Raw genomic sequence first — 14,837 nt, 5'->3', positions numbered from 1 at the left:
TTTATCTTTCTCTTTCTCTCTTTCTCTTTCTCTTTCTCTCGCTCTCGCTCTCTCTACTACCACCACCAACCACTCTGTTGTTCACTTTATCAACGGTCTGTCTGTAGCCTAGTCTGGAAGTAGCATATCGACTGACATTCCTGACCGCTGAGGCAGGAATCATAGATACACGGCAGTGACTCACAGAAACATGCTAAACGACTGTCAGCGCACTGTTCTCCAGTCTCCTCGGGGGGGACGGACACTCGGGGCAGTCTCTCCCCACCGAGCTGACATGTTACCATGCCATGAGCCTGTAGAGCTGCTGCCTCTGCCCGCTGGAATGTAAGAAAGGAATGACAATGAGTGTGTATTGTGCTGTTGTTCATCCAGGCTTTGTTTGTTGTGTTTCAGTTTGGCTTTGTGCTCTACCTGCCTCTCTCAGTAGTTCCACACTGCCCTCTTGTGGTGGTGGGCAGTACTGTAGATACGGTACATACATACACATGACTGGCTCAGTATAGCCATCCGTTCTGTGTTCAGTGTTACTACCCCTTCAGGGATAGCAGCAGCAGAGGTGTTGTGTTCTTCCTAATGCAGATCTGAGGAGGGGGAGTCTGGGAGTACGTCGGGGGTGGGGGGGGGGGTTGTTGATGGGTTTGTGGTACGCTGCCAAGCTGTTATCTCCTTAGCTGGGTTGAAAATGATTGTATTAATTGCTTCATTTACCCCCCCCCCCCCCCCCCCCCTCCCCCCTCTCTCTCACACACAGACTCTTACAAACACAGACACCCACACGCAGTCCAGCCACGTTGTTTTTCAGGCGCGGATTGGTCTCGTCCCTTGTCTCTGCAAGCACTGTCTCTGCAGGCACACATCGAAGGGACCACAAACCTCATGAATGCCATATGTTTCCAAATTCAGTCCTGATAGCATGGAGACTGAGGGAGTCCAGAGTAGCGAGTGGAGCTCCGTTATAAGGTATTATAGAGGGCCAGATAGAGAGAGGAGGAGCAGGGGCTGCAGGTTACAGCAGCTGGGCTAGTGTTGCCTGGCTCTGCAGGGGTGGCTTGTTAGACACACTGCTACGACAGACTCCCCAACAGTAATAACTCTGGGATCTGACGGAAGGACGGCAGCGCTAGCCCTCCATGCTAACGTGCTGAGGCCAGCTAGCGCAGCTGGTGTTAGCCACAACCCAAAACGATCTCAGGACCCACCTCAGTCATTTCTCGAACACTTACAGTATGTCAGAGCTACCACTCTCAATAGATGCAGTCACATTTGTTACCATTTAAAAATGTAATATTTGTCTCCACTCAATATTGGTAAGAATTGGGAATGAAAGCACAAGGCCACTATGGTAAGTGGGTTTTATATACAAAACACATACTTGTGAAGACTTCATGTGAAACGCTCTATTGGGCAACAATTTATGTGGATTCAATACACCACGCTGCAAACACTTCATCTCAAGAGCTCCTCATAGATCCACAGCTATGTGCCTTTATCAACATGGCTCTCACATGGAGAACCTGCACGTGAGGTGGCTGAGGAGGACAATGGCTGACTGCCTACCCCATTTACCCTGTACACCTCTCAACCACCCAGGTTTGACTTGCTGCTTGACTTCTCGGGCTGAAGCGTTTCTGTAATGAATCTTTTATAAAATACTAGTTGAATGCATCAGAGTCGAGGTTTTTATTCCTTTGTTTATTGTGCTCAAGCAGTGGGTTTTCACTGCTCTCCTCTGTCAGCTCACCACCATCTCCCCGGTGCCAGAGCTTCTCATGGTGGGTGAGAATGAGAAGATGCTGCTGGTATCTGTGCAGCTGCTGCTGCTTGGTCTGTTGGAACTGAAGAGAGATTTACCGAGGTTTCATCAGACAGGTCGGCTCTTCCTAGTGAGATGACGTTGAATAGTAGAATTGTCTCCTGGCCAGGTGCAAAGACCTGCAAACGTGCTGCCGTGGAAACACGTTCAGGGGAAATGGGGACGTACGTGTCGGTGGATGGGCTTGGTACTCATACAGGTGTGTGTCTGGTATTGCTGATTTTGAAAGGGCAGGATTACCAGTCTGCAACATTACCTGAAGGCTTCAAGGGTGTGTGTGTGTGTGTGTGTGGGGGGGGGGGGGGGGGGGGGGGGGCGCAGGGGGGGCGCATGGTTGAGTGCTTCAGGTCTCATGGAGGTTCACAGACTGGTTGATAACACTGTGAACGTGTGTGGTCTCCTCTCTGTACACTGTATGACTCTGGGTTTACATATGGCTTGTTAAAAGTTGGAACCGGTCCTGTTTTGAACGTGGTTTCTTAGCAGGTTATCTGAGGTTAGTTGTCAGTTGTTCCATATGTCATATGTTTACATAGTTCCTGTGTATGATCAGCTCTTTCTTAATCTCTCAGCCATCTTTTTTTTTACACTGAGAGAGATGTTCTGTTGGTTAGAAGTTAAGTTTAAGAGATTCCTTGTGTTAATTATATTTCATTGGACATATTATTCAACACAAAGATGTATGATCCATTTAAATAACTATATTGGAGATCCATACATTCATCTGTGTTGTGGTAGTGGTCTACGGTACAGACATTATGATCAGTTAGCCATAGTGGTGTATTGTACTGCTGCTGCTGTTATTGTGAGGTAGACAGAGCAGCTACAGCCAGGTTCTGTCCATGGTCCTCCAAGCAACACTGTATCCCTCATCTCCCTCTCTCTTCTCTCTTAAAGGGACCTCCTGGCTCCCAGCCGTCACCCCACGCACAGCCACCCCCACACAACCCCAACAACCCCATGATGGGACCTCACGGCCAGGTAAGACACACTCACACACACCCTGGTCTCTCACACACACTCTGCCCCCCTCTCCCTTGCCTTTTGCTGCACAGGCAGGGACAAACCTTTTTTTCGCGCCACGTCGATGCAGATACGCCCAGAAGGGATTTTCTTAGCAGGTTAGAAGAGCATTAACCCCTTTCCTAACCTAATTCTCCTAACCTGCCACATTCTCCCTACCTGCTGCATAATTTCTCCTAACCTGCTATGAAAAAGTAACTTGTGGTATGAAAAGAGTGTTTCTCACACAGGCAGGCAGTCCCTCTTCCACTTTCTCACTCAATCACTATCTCCCTCTGCCTATCCACTCACACAGAGAGGCCTCTGTTCTCTTCCTCCCTCTCTTCCTCTTCTACACCCACTCACTCCTTATCTGTCTCTCTTTCTTCGTCTCACTCACTCATTCACTCACTCACCCACACCCCCTCTTCCCCTACCCCCACTCCTAACCTGACTCCCACCCCCCACAACCTATGTCTATACAAACTGCCCTGCTACCTAGTTGTGGACAGACAGACAGTGGCCATAACGCTGTAGATGGGATAAATAATTCAGCTGTGTTGGCCCAGCTGTAGGAAGGAGAGGAGGGGAGGAGCAGGCCGACTCTCTCCTCTTCCTAAGCCCAGCACTCACTATCCCATCTCCCATCAATATCCCATTAATATTGCAGCAGTGCCTGACACTGTGGAGCGCTCGTACACAAACTCACCACAACTTGGCTAAGACAAAGGCAGAGGGAGAGAGATTGAGATTGGGGGAGAGAGACAGGGAGGGACCTGAGAGGGGGTGGAGGGGAAACAGCAGTCTTTCCCTTCAGGGCCTGGTCATTATATAAGCTGTCCTCCAGCTGGCCTCGTTTCCCCTCGCCCAACTAGTAGCTTGCGTTTAATTGGCTCTGAAAGCCTGTTTCTTTGTTGTCATGGTGTCATGTTTCGCCTGCCTGTACGCGTTTCTTATAGCGTGATAATGTGTTTGTAATGATTGACTGTCAATCACACTGGTTAGTTGCACTCTTGATGATTATATTATATTTAAGTTTGTTGTCCCTTGATGGATTCAATTATTTTCCGAATGTTATTGTTTCATCAGATACATTGAGCTATTTTCTGTGGTTGCAACACACTGTAGAAATGTTTCTTGTAGCTCTCTGTGGTACGATGGTCAGTACAGTGTGTGGATGCATATGGAAAAACAGATGTAGGTGTGTGTATTCTTCACTACCCTCCTGCACACCCTCCCAGCCACATCCACCACCCATCTGTACCCTCATCCGCTACTGTTCCCTCATTCAACATGCTGCGTCACCCACAACCATGTTCACCCTCAGCTATATATCTGTCTCTCTGTCTCTGTATGTTCTATTTGTTTTCAGTATCCGAGGACTGGTCTTCAGAACCCTGACACAACCTTTGCCTTGTGTAGAATGACACCAAAGCACCTTCAAACTTGGAGCTTTTTCTCCAGCACAATGGCTCCCCCTGCTGACAGCTGCAAGTAACACGCATGATGGATAGGACTAACGTTAACATCTGTCCTCCTCCCCACAGCCTTTCATGTCCCCACGGTACCCAGGTGGACCTCGTCCCTCACTTCGCATGCCAAATCAGGTAAGGTATCTATCTCTGAGGTGTACATTTTTAGGGAGTTGAATGCTCTGTGCTAATGTTTCTCTCTCTCTCTCTCCCTTCTTCCTTCAGCCACCTGTGGGAGTCCCAGGGTCACAACCACTCCTGCCAAACAGTCTGGATCCCACCAGACCACAGGGTATAACTTAAGGATATGTGCTTGTAGAATGTATTTGGTCTGAAATTGTCCCACGCTGACAACTTTCTCTCAATCGTTCCTCCTCCAGGACATCCAAACATGGGCGGCCCGATGCGGATGAACCCCCCCAGAGGGATGGGCGGCATGGGCCCACAGGTACAGCCAGGCACCATCCCTCTCCCCTAAAGTCTGCTGCTCCACCCCTTTGTCCATGAACCCCATGTCACTTTACAGCACAACACACTGAGCACACAAGGTTTTATTCATCTCTACTTTATCCCATAAATTTAGTCTCAACCTTTTTCTATCGGTCTCAAAGCAAGCCTGACATAATACCTCTCAAGTACCACTCTCTCCTCGTTGAGTTTTTAATTCCGCTGTCTAGTTTCCAATCACCAAGTCAGTCAGTTTGAGCATCGTGGCCCTCTGTGCCCTGCTGCCCTTCTCCCCGCCTCCCTTACTGTGTGACTTTGGCAGTCAACAATTCAGCAGCTGGTGCGGCATCTGCTCGACAAGTGTAATCGTCTGCTGAACAAAACTCTACCTCTGAGTGGAGCTGCTCTGTGTCCTGCCCCACGCTGCCATCCTGCCAAGCCCCCACTGTGCAGCCATCACATCACAACTTAGACACGCACAAGTCCGCCCCTGTTATCGTTATACACATACATTACTAATCAGGATCGAGTCATTAAAATCGCCTGGCTCAAACAGAACAAATGAGAGTGTGATCCCTGGAATGTATTGCCCTCGGTAATATGAAAGGTGTGTTCCTCTCTCTGTGTAGAACTATGGTGGTGGAATGAGGCCTCCTCCCAACTCCATGGGGCCAGGAATGCCAGGGATGAACATGTGAGTACAGTCATTCTCCAAAGGCATTTCATCACCTCCGTCTACTTACTATGATGTTTTATTTTGTCCAAATATCTGAATTGCTAATACAATTTCTATTAATAGCACTGATGGGGTGTAAGAATATTTGACAAGTAACAATCTGAGGGAATACAAGCTCTTTGTTCTGCAGTGAGCCTCTCTCACACAACCTCTTCTCCCCTCTGTCTGTGTCAGGGGTCCTGGAGGTCGAGGTTGGCCCAATCCCAACGCAAACTCAGTAAGTCCTGCTCACTCACCTTCTCAATCACTCTAATGCCTCATTGGTTTTAGAGCCATTTCTTTGTTGTGAAAGTCACAAGTTTACTGATTGTGTCCCCTTTCTGTTCTCTCCATAGATAGCCTATTCCTCCTCATCTCCTGGAAACTATGTGGTAAGACTCAAGCCTAAACAATGACTAGTATTGTTGGCCATAGCTGACATCTGACTGCTACTTTATATGTCCAAATGTTTTGGGAATATCATTCCTCTAAGTCGCTCGTCTTTCTCCCAGGGTCCTCCAGGGGGCGGAGGCCCACCAGGAACTCCCATCATGCCTAGCCCAGGAGGTTCGTCCTACTTATTTGTCTCCATGTGCCTCCTCACTCATCCCACTCTAATTAAACTCCCAGTGCTCATTTACTTTGTGGGCACAGCCACACTGACATATTGAGTGATTTGTATGTTAAACAAGCGTAGCTATTTATGTGTCGTCTATACTGGACCTGTGTAAATTGGCAGGGTATTGAGCTGTGATCATCTGACTGTGATCAGTCTGATGTTCCTGTTGAGGACAGCACAGACAGAACAAACTGCTCTGGTCTAACATCCTGTGGATGTGCAGTTTTTGTTCGGGTGTGGAGCGGTTTCTTTTTGTGTCCACTATTCATTATTTATATACATACTTCTATTGTGATGCGTTGCCTGGGCAACCTGTGCACAGTGCTCCTTACACGTAGAGCTGGAACACAGTTTTCCACTGCAGTCGCCAAGGCCCCCCCCACCCCCCGCACTCCACCACACCCTCCGTCATGCACAACCTGCTGCACAACCTACACCCAGGGCCACAAACAGGCATCAAACCCCACACTCTCTTTCTTTTTCTCCCCTTCTCTCTCTCCCTCTTTTTCCCCTCTCTCTTTCACCCGTTCTCTCTTATCTATCACTTAGTTTGATATATACATGTATCTCCTACTCTCACCACACTGCAATGTCAGCTCAAGGTCACCTCTATCCTCATATTCTATTCAGGATGGAGACACAAGGAGAGCAACATGATGTGCTGATCCTGTTTACTTCCCACTGGCTCTGTAGTCATCGGGATTTAACCCCAAGTTCATGGAAACATGAGATATGAAAAGTTTGCGACATTAGGCTTTCCCAATCCATGTGGCTTGATGAATTATAACCTGCATGTGTCTGTATGGAGCATTGTCACGTTTGGTGGTTTTGTAGAGTTTAATCTCAAAGCTGTCCATGCATGTGGCTGAAGGAAATGCAGGACAACACTGTGTAGTTGTGCTCAGTTACTGTAGCCTGGACTGACTGTTTCCTTCTCACCAGACTCCACAAATTCCAGTGAAAACATCTACACAATGATGAATCCTATTGGCCCTGGTGGTAACAGACCTAATGTAAGCGGGCTCTTTGTTTTTCATGGGTTTCCTGTTTTCAAATCGGTAGAGGTGATCATTATACAATTTAATATGATAATGACAAAGTTCAGTAAGTTGTAACTTTTTTACAGTTCCCGATGGGGCCGGGCCCTGATGGCCCAATGGGTGGAATGGGAAGCATGGAGCCCCACCATATGAACGGATCACTAGGTGAGTTTTAACAGCAGCGATCAGCTGATCAATCATTTAGAATATTATTCTCTGTCAGCATGTACAACTTTTGTCTGGAATTTGTTTAACCATTCTGAAAATGGCGTGTTAATATTAGGCAGTCATTTAGAACTACCGTAGAAGTTTGATGTGGTCATCTAGTTTAAGTTGTTGAAAATCAGTAGCTGAGTTCTGTGAGAAGTACCACTTTCCTATTGTGACAATGCCCTCTTGTGGATGGTAGAGGGAATGCTCCCTTCATAGTAGTATTGATTGAAGTGGAAGCAGATTATGTGGGCAGCACGCGGGCACATTGATTATGTAGACAGGTGAGACATGATCGATGAAGCCAATGAAGTTGGGTCTCATCTGTATTTGAAATGAATAGCTTAATTAAAGCACATTAGCTGTGTTAAGTGTTGAATGTGATCCCCAGCCAGAGATGTTGATTATAGCTTTACAGTGATGAGCTTTTCTCTCATGTCAATCTCTCTCTCGTTGTTTTCAGGCTCTGGTGACATGGATGGGTTGCCAAAGGTAAGCCTCTATAAAAGACTCCATATTAGATAGACTTACATTAATTTCAACACACACCTATCAGGTGAAGGTTATCCAAAGCACTTATAATACTGATGATTTGGTTTGGACCCAAAGCTGCCAGAAATTCAATAACGGCACCTTATGATGACATCCAGTCACGAGAAATGGCTGATGAGAGTGGAAAGACCTGTCTGGTAAATCTTGATTTGTTTCTTTGTTTGTTTGTGTAGAATTCTCCCAACAACATGGCGGGCATGAACAACCCCCCGGGAACTCCGCGGGATGATGGGGAGATGGCAGGCAACTTTTTAAACCCATTCCAAAGTGAAAGTGTGAGTTCTCCACAGTGGTTCTCTTCCCTAACCTGCAACCATCAGGCAGCGTGCTTCTGTGAACAGATTTTCATCTCACTGCTGACTTACTCCTATATCCTAAACACTTTCCCTTCGGTCTTTACTTCACGTTGTCGAAATTACATTTGTTTTATAATGTCAAAGTAGAAAATTCCTAATTACCTGGCTGTCTCATGAAGCAGTCTGCTTGTTATGCTTGTTAACACATTTTTACGTTGACTAAATCGTAATTACATTGAGTGAAGTTGCTTATTGCATGCATGTTGAATTAGCATCATATGAACAGTAATATGGCATTGGCTCATCTATTTCCCCCTTTCCCTTCTCTCTTTGCAGTATTCACCCAACATGACGATGAGTGTGTGATTTATTTTTTATTTTATCTTTTATTCTATTTTATTTTGTTTCTTTTTTTATCTCTCCCCCTTACCCTCCCACCACGCTGCATCTTGCATTGCCCCCCCCCCCCCCCCCCCCCCCTCCTCCCCCGGATGGCGTGCTGTGTTTTGCAGCCCCCCGGGATGTCACTGGAGCGCAGGACTCCCATCAAGATCACCCATCCCAGTGTGTGCAAAGTGGGGCTTCTGAGCAGGAAACAGTCTCAGAGCCACAGGAAGAGCCAGCTCAGTGACTCTCCCTCTCCGCCTGGTTTCCTCACAGGCCCAGGACAGTGAGAGTGGGGGACTCTGGCTGTCTGCAGGAACCCTCCTCAGCAACAGTTCTCTCAGCATCAAGGCTGGTGGCTCCACTCTACTACTTTATCATGTTATTATTTGTTTGTTCAAATGTTGTTTTTGCATGCAGCAGTTGTGAGGTTTGAGGCTCACCTTCATTCAGTTAATGTGTCCTTGTTTTGAAATGAAAAGCTTAACTGCTGATGCATTAGGGCAAGAACACTTTATATGTTTGTGTTTTATTAATAATAATGATATCATTTTCATAATTGATATTGTTATAATGATGTAGTTATCATTTCCTGTTAAGGGCACATTGTATCTCAACAACATCGACAACAGAATAAGCACACACTCAAAAAATGCACAATGACACTTCTGTTTACATGATTTTAGGTATTTGATGTTTCTTGTTCGTTTGTTTTTGTCTCAACGCCCTACGCATACCTCTCTGTTCTTCGCAGAACTTGTAGCCGATGTCTTTACTACCAGAAAACCATGGCACCAAAATGTAAACAGTCAAGCAGAGTGCGATAGGAGTACAAGAATAGCTGTTCACCTGCTTGACATCACTCATCTAGGAATGATCCTTCCTGACACTCCCCATCCATGTTATCACTGGAGTTCCCCAAAACGTCAATGTGAAAATGGAGGCGATATCAGAAACTTCTTTATCCTTTGGTACTCTAGTCTGTCAGTCTTCTACATGTCTGGTCACACGTACCCCTCCCAAAATGTTGAGTCAGTGTATATAAGTGTTTGTTCAGGCTTGTTGCATTACTGTGCAAAGATGGACTGATCAAATGTAATTTGGACAATTGCTAATTCTACTTTCAGTTCAGGTGGCTTTGAACATGTATTATTCTGCGACCTGTGTCCTTCCAATTCAGTAAAGACGGAAAGGGTTTTACAGACCCTCTGTTCTTCTATGGATTTGCTCTTGACTGTAAATACAACATATTTAGCTTTTATTGTGGTTGTTTATTTGTTGTTTTGATATACAACTTGTCTGTGAATCCTGAAAGTGGATCCTTCTCCTCCTGCATTGCTTTGACTGTTACCCTGCATACAATCTCCAGGCTCAATCTTTATTTACTGATTGTCATACAGGCCACTTGCTATCGGTTTTCATGTCGTTGTTGGTGTACAAACCTCCATCTGCTTCCTTCCAGTTAGGGTTGACCTCACAGATCCTTATGATCCGGTGTCTGACCCCTCTCACATGCAACCATAGTTTAGAGAGGGGCCAACTCCACAGAGCTCCCATCCACCTGTTCCCTCTGGGTCTGGGCTTGTCCATGGGCTGCTAGATCCTGGGTATGGGGTGTCACCACTGGGGATGGGAGTGTGAAATGACTGGAGTGACTTTACGGTGTGGCTTAATTCGCTCTCCCGCTACAAGAAAGGAGTGCTCTATGGAACCGAGTAGCTTTTAGTCCACCTACTCACACTTGAATATGTACTTTGAGAAATGAGAGAATTCCACCTGGTTGGACTGAATTGTGAGTCAAACAATGTCTTTTATTCTAGTTTTTTTGTTTTGTTTTAATTTCTATGAAGTCTATTCAAGAAATTGTGTGCAAAAAAGGCCATAGAATATCTGCACCTATTGAGTGAATTGACCCAAGGCTGTTCCTCAAACTTTCATGTGATTTTCTTGTGTGTTGTGCTAAGCGGCAGATACTGTTTATTTCAAAAAGTCATTTTTCAACAAGCTACATATTTCTGTTCTTATTTAATATCATTCTGGCTTCTGTCTGTGATTGGTCTTTTGCCAGTGACCTTGCTATAGTGTTGGCAGATACTTTATGGAGTAGCTTGGATTCAGAGCTGAACAGGGACATCTTCTGGCTAAGTTGTTTTGAGGAACGACTAACTCCAGTGTTCCTCTAGCAGACTGACTGGCACACAGCCCTCTGTCCCCCCCCCCCCGTCCCCCCGCCCCCTTACTGCCCCATCCTCACACTCTTGAGCCCTCCTTTCTTTTTATTTCCTTTTTTGTAAATACTGTATAATGCATTTTGATATCATTGACATGTTTTGATATGTCAGTCACTACCAATGTATACAGCTGAAAGTCAATTATAAATGAACTGTCCATGTTTTCATAATAAAGAGACGATGTGCTGGACATTTTGATTGGCCAAAACAAAATTGTGGTAAAAATGAAATATGCATGTAAATTTACTTGAACATGTGAACATACAGTAACTGCACCCTAAACACTTATTTCTGGTCGGGATACATATGTGAAAATAAACTGTCATCCATTTAGCTGGGTTTGAGGCGTCGTTTTATTATCTTGTAAGGATCGAGAGGGCGGTGAAGGGGATGTATGATGTCAATGATGCTGTTTATTCTTGCAATTGGAGCGTCCTCACTCTGTCCTTGTCTTCTATTACCAATAGAAATCATCTCAAATGGTTTCTAAGAATGGTTATTGCCTACTCAAAAGGCCATCGTCTCATTAAAACATGTGACCACCTATTATTACAGTTTTTAATATGAAGGATTTTTATCAATTTAAGAACTTTAAAAAGGAAAACATACTTAATGTCATTTTAAATTAAAGAATAGATCAAAAGTAATGCTTATGCGGAAAAACTGTGTCCTTGCTATTCACTCCTGATGAAATAGTGTTGTATATATTGATTCTCACTGATCCTCTCAGTCCTCTGTGTATAACAATTGTTGGTCATCTCTGTACTTCTATTGTGATGTATAATACTGTAACATTAGGAAGATTTGCGGGTGATGGGATGGTTGTGTGGGACAGGGGTCAAGGGGAGGGGATATAAATATTCTCCTGTACCGTTCATTGTCCTTTCTGATGACATGGCAGTATTCTATATGAAGCAGTCTGTCCCTTGGGTTTGCTTTGTATTTCATAGTAGGATAGTTCAGATCTTGTCTTAGGGAGTTAGGTGTCTTGTGTAGGTAATAAATATGTCCTTTGTATGTTTCTTTATATTGTAAAGTTTCTTTAGACTGAAAGAAAAATGGATAATTTGCTTATCAAAAAAGAAACTGCATCAATAATAAATGTAATTTGATTTTTCCTCGTTGTTCGAGTCTTTTTTCTGTGCACATCTGATCATCAGTGTGTATTTATTTTATTAATTGACGCTTCACACAGCCTGACGCTTTTCAAACCTTTGCAAGGACATCATAAAATATGACCGCTCATTTGAGAATAATGTATCCATTAAGAGAATAAAAAGTGATTCATCTCCCAAAGTATCTTATACATTTATACATACTTATACAGTAATAATCATTTACTAAGTTTAAGCTGTTTACCAAAACATCCTTGTCTTGTAATAATAATTTACTAAATTATAAATGTGTGGTTTGAACCCATTTCGGTGTTTTTGGCAACCATATAAATTCATTCATTCACAAAAAAATACAGTTTTATATCTTTATGTTTGAAGCCTGAAATGTGGCAAAAGGTCGCAAAGTTCAAGGGGGCCGAATACTTTCGCAAGGCACTGTATATAAGTAAGACCCGGGGTGTGGTGTATATATAAGTAAGACCCGAGGTGTGGTATATGTAAGTAAGACCCGAGGTGTGGTATATGTACGTAAGACCCGAGGTGTGGTATATGTAAGTAAGACCCGAGGTGTGGTACATGTAAGTAAGACCCGAGGTGTGGTATATGTAAGTAAGACCCGAGGTGTGGTATATGTAAGTAAGACCCGAGGTGTGGTATATGTAAGTAAGACCCGAGGTGTGGTATATGTAAGTAAGACCCGGGGTGTGGTATATATACAGTGCCTTGCGAAAGTATTCGGCCCCCTTGAACTTTGCGACCTTTTGCCACATTTCAGGCTTCAAACATAAAGATATAAAACTGTATTGTTTTGTGAAGAATCAACAACAAGTGGGACACAATCATGAAGTGGAATGACATTTATTGGATATTTCAAACTTTTTTAACAAATCAAAAACTGAAAAATTGGGCGTGCAAAATTATTCAGCCCCTTTACTTTCAGTGCAGCAAACTCTCTCCAGAAGTTCAGTGAGGATCTCTGAATGATCCAATGTTGACCTAAATGACTAATGATGATAAATACAATCCACCTGTGTGTAATCAAGTCTCCGCATAAATGCACCTGCAATGTGATAGTCTCAGAGGTCCGTTAAAAGCGCAGAGAGCATCATGAAGAACAAGGAACACACCAGGCAGGTCCGAGATACTGTTGTGAAGAAGTTTAAAGCCGGATTTGGATACAAAAAGATTTCCCAAGCTTTAAAGATCCCAAGGAGCACTGTGCAAGTGATAATATTGAAATGGTAGGAGTATCAGACCACTGCAAATCTACCAAGACCTGGCCGTCCCTCTAAACTTTCAGCTCATACAAGGAGAAGACTGATCAGAGATGCAGCCAAGAGGCCCATGATCACTCTGGATGAACTGCAGAGATCTACAGCTGAGGTGGGAGACTCTGTCCATAGTACAACAATCAGTCGTATATTGCACAAATCTGGCCTTTATGGAAGAGTGGCAAGAAGAAAGCCATTTCTTAAAGATATCCATAAAAAGAGTTGTTTAAAGTTTGCCACAAGCCACCTGGGAGACACACCAAACATGTGGAAGAAGGTGCTCTGGTCAGATGAAACCAAAATTGATTTTTTTGGCAACAATGCAAAACGTAATGTTTGGCTTAAAAGCAACACAGCTGAACACACCATCCCCACTGTCAAACATGGTGGTGGCAGCATCATGGTTTGGGCCTGCTTTTCTTCAGCAGGGACAGGGAAGATGGTTAAAATTGATGGGAAGATGGATGGAGCCAAATACAGGACCATTCTGGAAGAAAACCTGATGGAGTCTGCAAAAGACCTGAGACTGGGATGGAGAATTGTCTTCCAACAAGACAATGATCCAAAACATAAAGCAAAATCTACAATGGAATGGTTCAAAAATAAACATATCCAGGTGTTAGAATGGCCAAGTCAAAGTCCAGACCTGAATCCAATCGAGAATCTGTGGAAAGAACTGAAAACTGCTGTTCACAAATGCTCTCCATCCAACCTCACTGAGCTCGAGCTGTTTTGCAAGGAGGAATGGGAAAAAATGTCAGTCTCTCGATGTGCAAAACTGATAGAGACATACCCCAAGCGACTTACAGCTGGAATCGCAGCAAAAGGTGGCGCTACAAAGTATTAACTTAAGGGGGATGAATAATTTTGCACGCCCAATTTTTCAGTTTTTGATTTGTTAAAAAAGTTTGAAATATCCAATAAATGTCGTTCCACTTCATGATTGTGTCCCACTTGTTGTTGATTCTTCACAAAAAAATACAGTTTTATATCTTTATGTTTGAAGCCTGAAATGTGGCAAAAGGTCGCAAAGTTCAAGGGGGCCGAATACTTTCGCAAGGCACTGTAAGTAAGACCCGAGGTGTGGTATATATAAGTAAGACCCGAGGTGTGGTGTATGTAAGTAAGACCCGAGGTGTGGTATATGTAAGTAAGACCCGAGGTGTGGTATATGTAAGTAAGACCCGGGGTGTGGTATATGTAAGTAAGACCCGGGGTGTGGTATATGTAAGTAAGACCCGAGGTGTGGTATATGTAAGTAAGACCCGGGGTGTGGTATATATAAGTAAGACCCGAGGTGTGGTATACACCAAACATTATTAAATACATGTAATTTTGTCCTTTATTTAGATTGATTTAAAATACTGTTGAATTCCATTCATTCCTATGGAGGACTGCTTCTTCGTGTTGGCTTACCCTGTTGTGACGTTTTGATAACTGTAAATCTCTCTAGGGCAAGGTAACTTTTATCAATATATTCACCTGTATATACCCCGCCAAAAAAAGAAATGCGGCAGGTAGCCTAGTGGTTAGAGTATTGGACCAGTAAATGAAAGGTTGCTGGCTCTAATCCCCGAGCTGACAAGGTAAACGTCTGTCGTTCTGCCCCTGAACAAGCCTACCACTGTTCCCCGGTAGGCTGTCAATGTACATTTGTTCTTAACTGACTC

At 44.2% G+C, this 14,837-nt stretch overlaps 1 protein-coding gene across 2 annotated transcripts in view; it reads left to right on the top strand.

The window, feature by feature from the left end:
• Nucleotides 1–11,898, top strand: part of ssbp4 (single stranded DNA binding protein 4) — a 133,053-nt gene extending 121,155 nt beyond the window's left edge. The window contains exons 6-18 of one of the 2 annotated variants that reach the window (XM_021603840.2): nucleotides 2,711–2,794; nucleotides 4,363–4,422; nucleotides 4,513–4,579; nucleotides 4,668–4,735; nucleotides 5,364–5,428; nucleotides 5,645–5,687; nucleotides 5,806–5,841; nucleotides 5,962–6,016; nucleotides 7,011–7,081; nucleotides 7,195–7,273; nucleotides 7,782–7,810; nucleotides 8,044–8,145; nucleotides 8,679–11,898. In XM_021603840.2, the coding sequence (XP_021459515.2) occupies nucleotides 2,711–2,794; nucleotides 4,363–4,422; nucleotides 4,513–4,579; nucleotides 4,668–4,735; nucleotides 5,364–5,428; nucleotides 5,645–5,687; nucleotides 5,806–5,841; nucleotides 5,962–6,016; nucleotides 7,011–7,081; nucleotides 7,195–7,273; nucleotides 7,782–7,810; nucleotides 8,044–8,145; nucleotides 8,679–8,840 (921 nt within the window). In that variant the 3' untranslated portion in view covers nucleotides 8,841–11,898. Of the gene's footprint in view, nucleotides 1–2,710; nucleotides 2,795–4,362; nucleotides 4,423–4,512; nucleotides 4,580–4,667; nucleotides 4,736–5,363; nucleotides 5,429–5,644; nucleotides 5,688–5,805; nucleotides 5,842–5,961; nucleotides 6,017–7,010; nucleotides 7,082–7,194; nucleotides 7,274–7,781; nucleotides 7,811–8,043; nucleotides 8,146–8,502 lie in introns of both variants that reach the window. The other variant, XM_036978055.1, reaches the window with a different exon arrangement.
• Nucleotides 11,899–14,837: the final 2,939 nt, after the last annotated feature.

The sequence above is a fragment of the Oncorhynchus mykiss genome, chromosome 5 (assembly GCF_013265735.2).
Source record: "Oncorhynchus mykiss isolate Arlee chromosome 5, USDA_OmykA_1.1, whole genome shotgun sequence".
NCBI lineage: Eukaryota > Metazoa > Chordata > Actinopteri > Salmoniformes > Salmonidae > Oncorhynchus > Oncorhynchus mykiss.
Note: the sequence above shows the minus strand (reverse complement) of the source record. Positions and strands in the feature narration are given on the sequence as shown.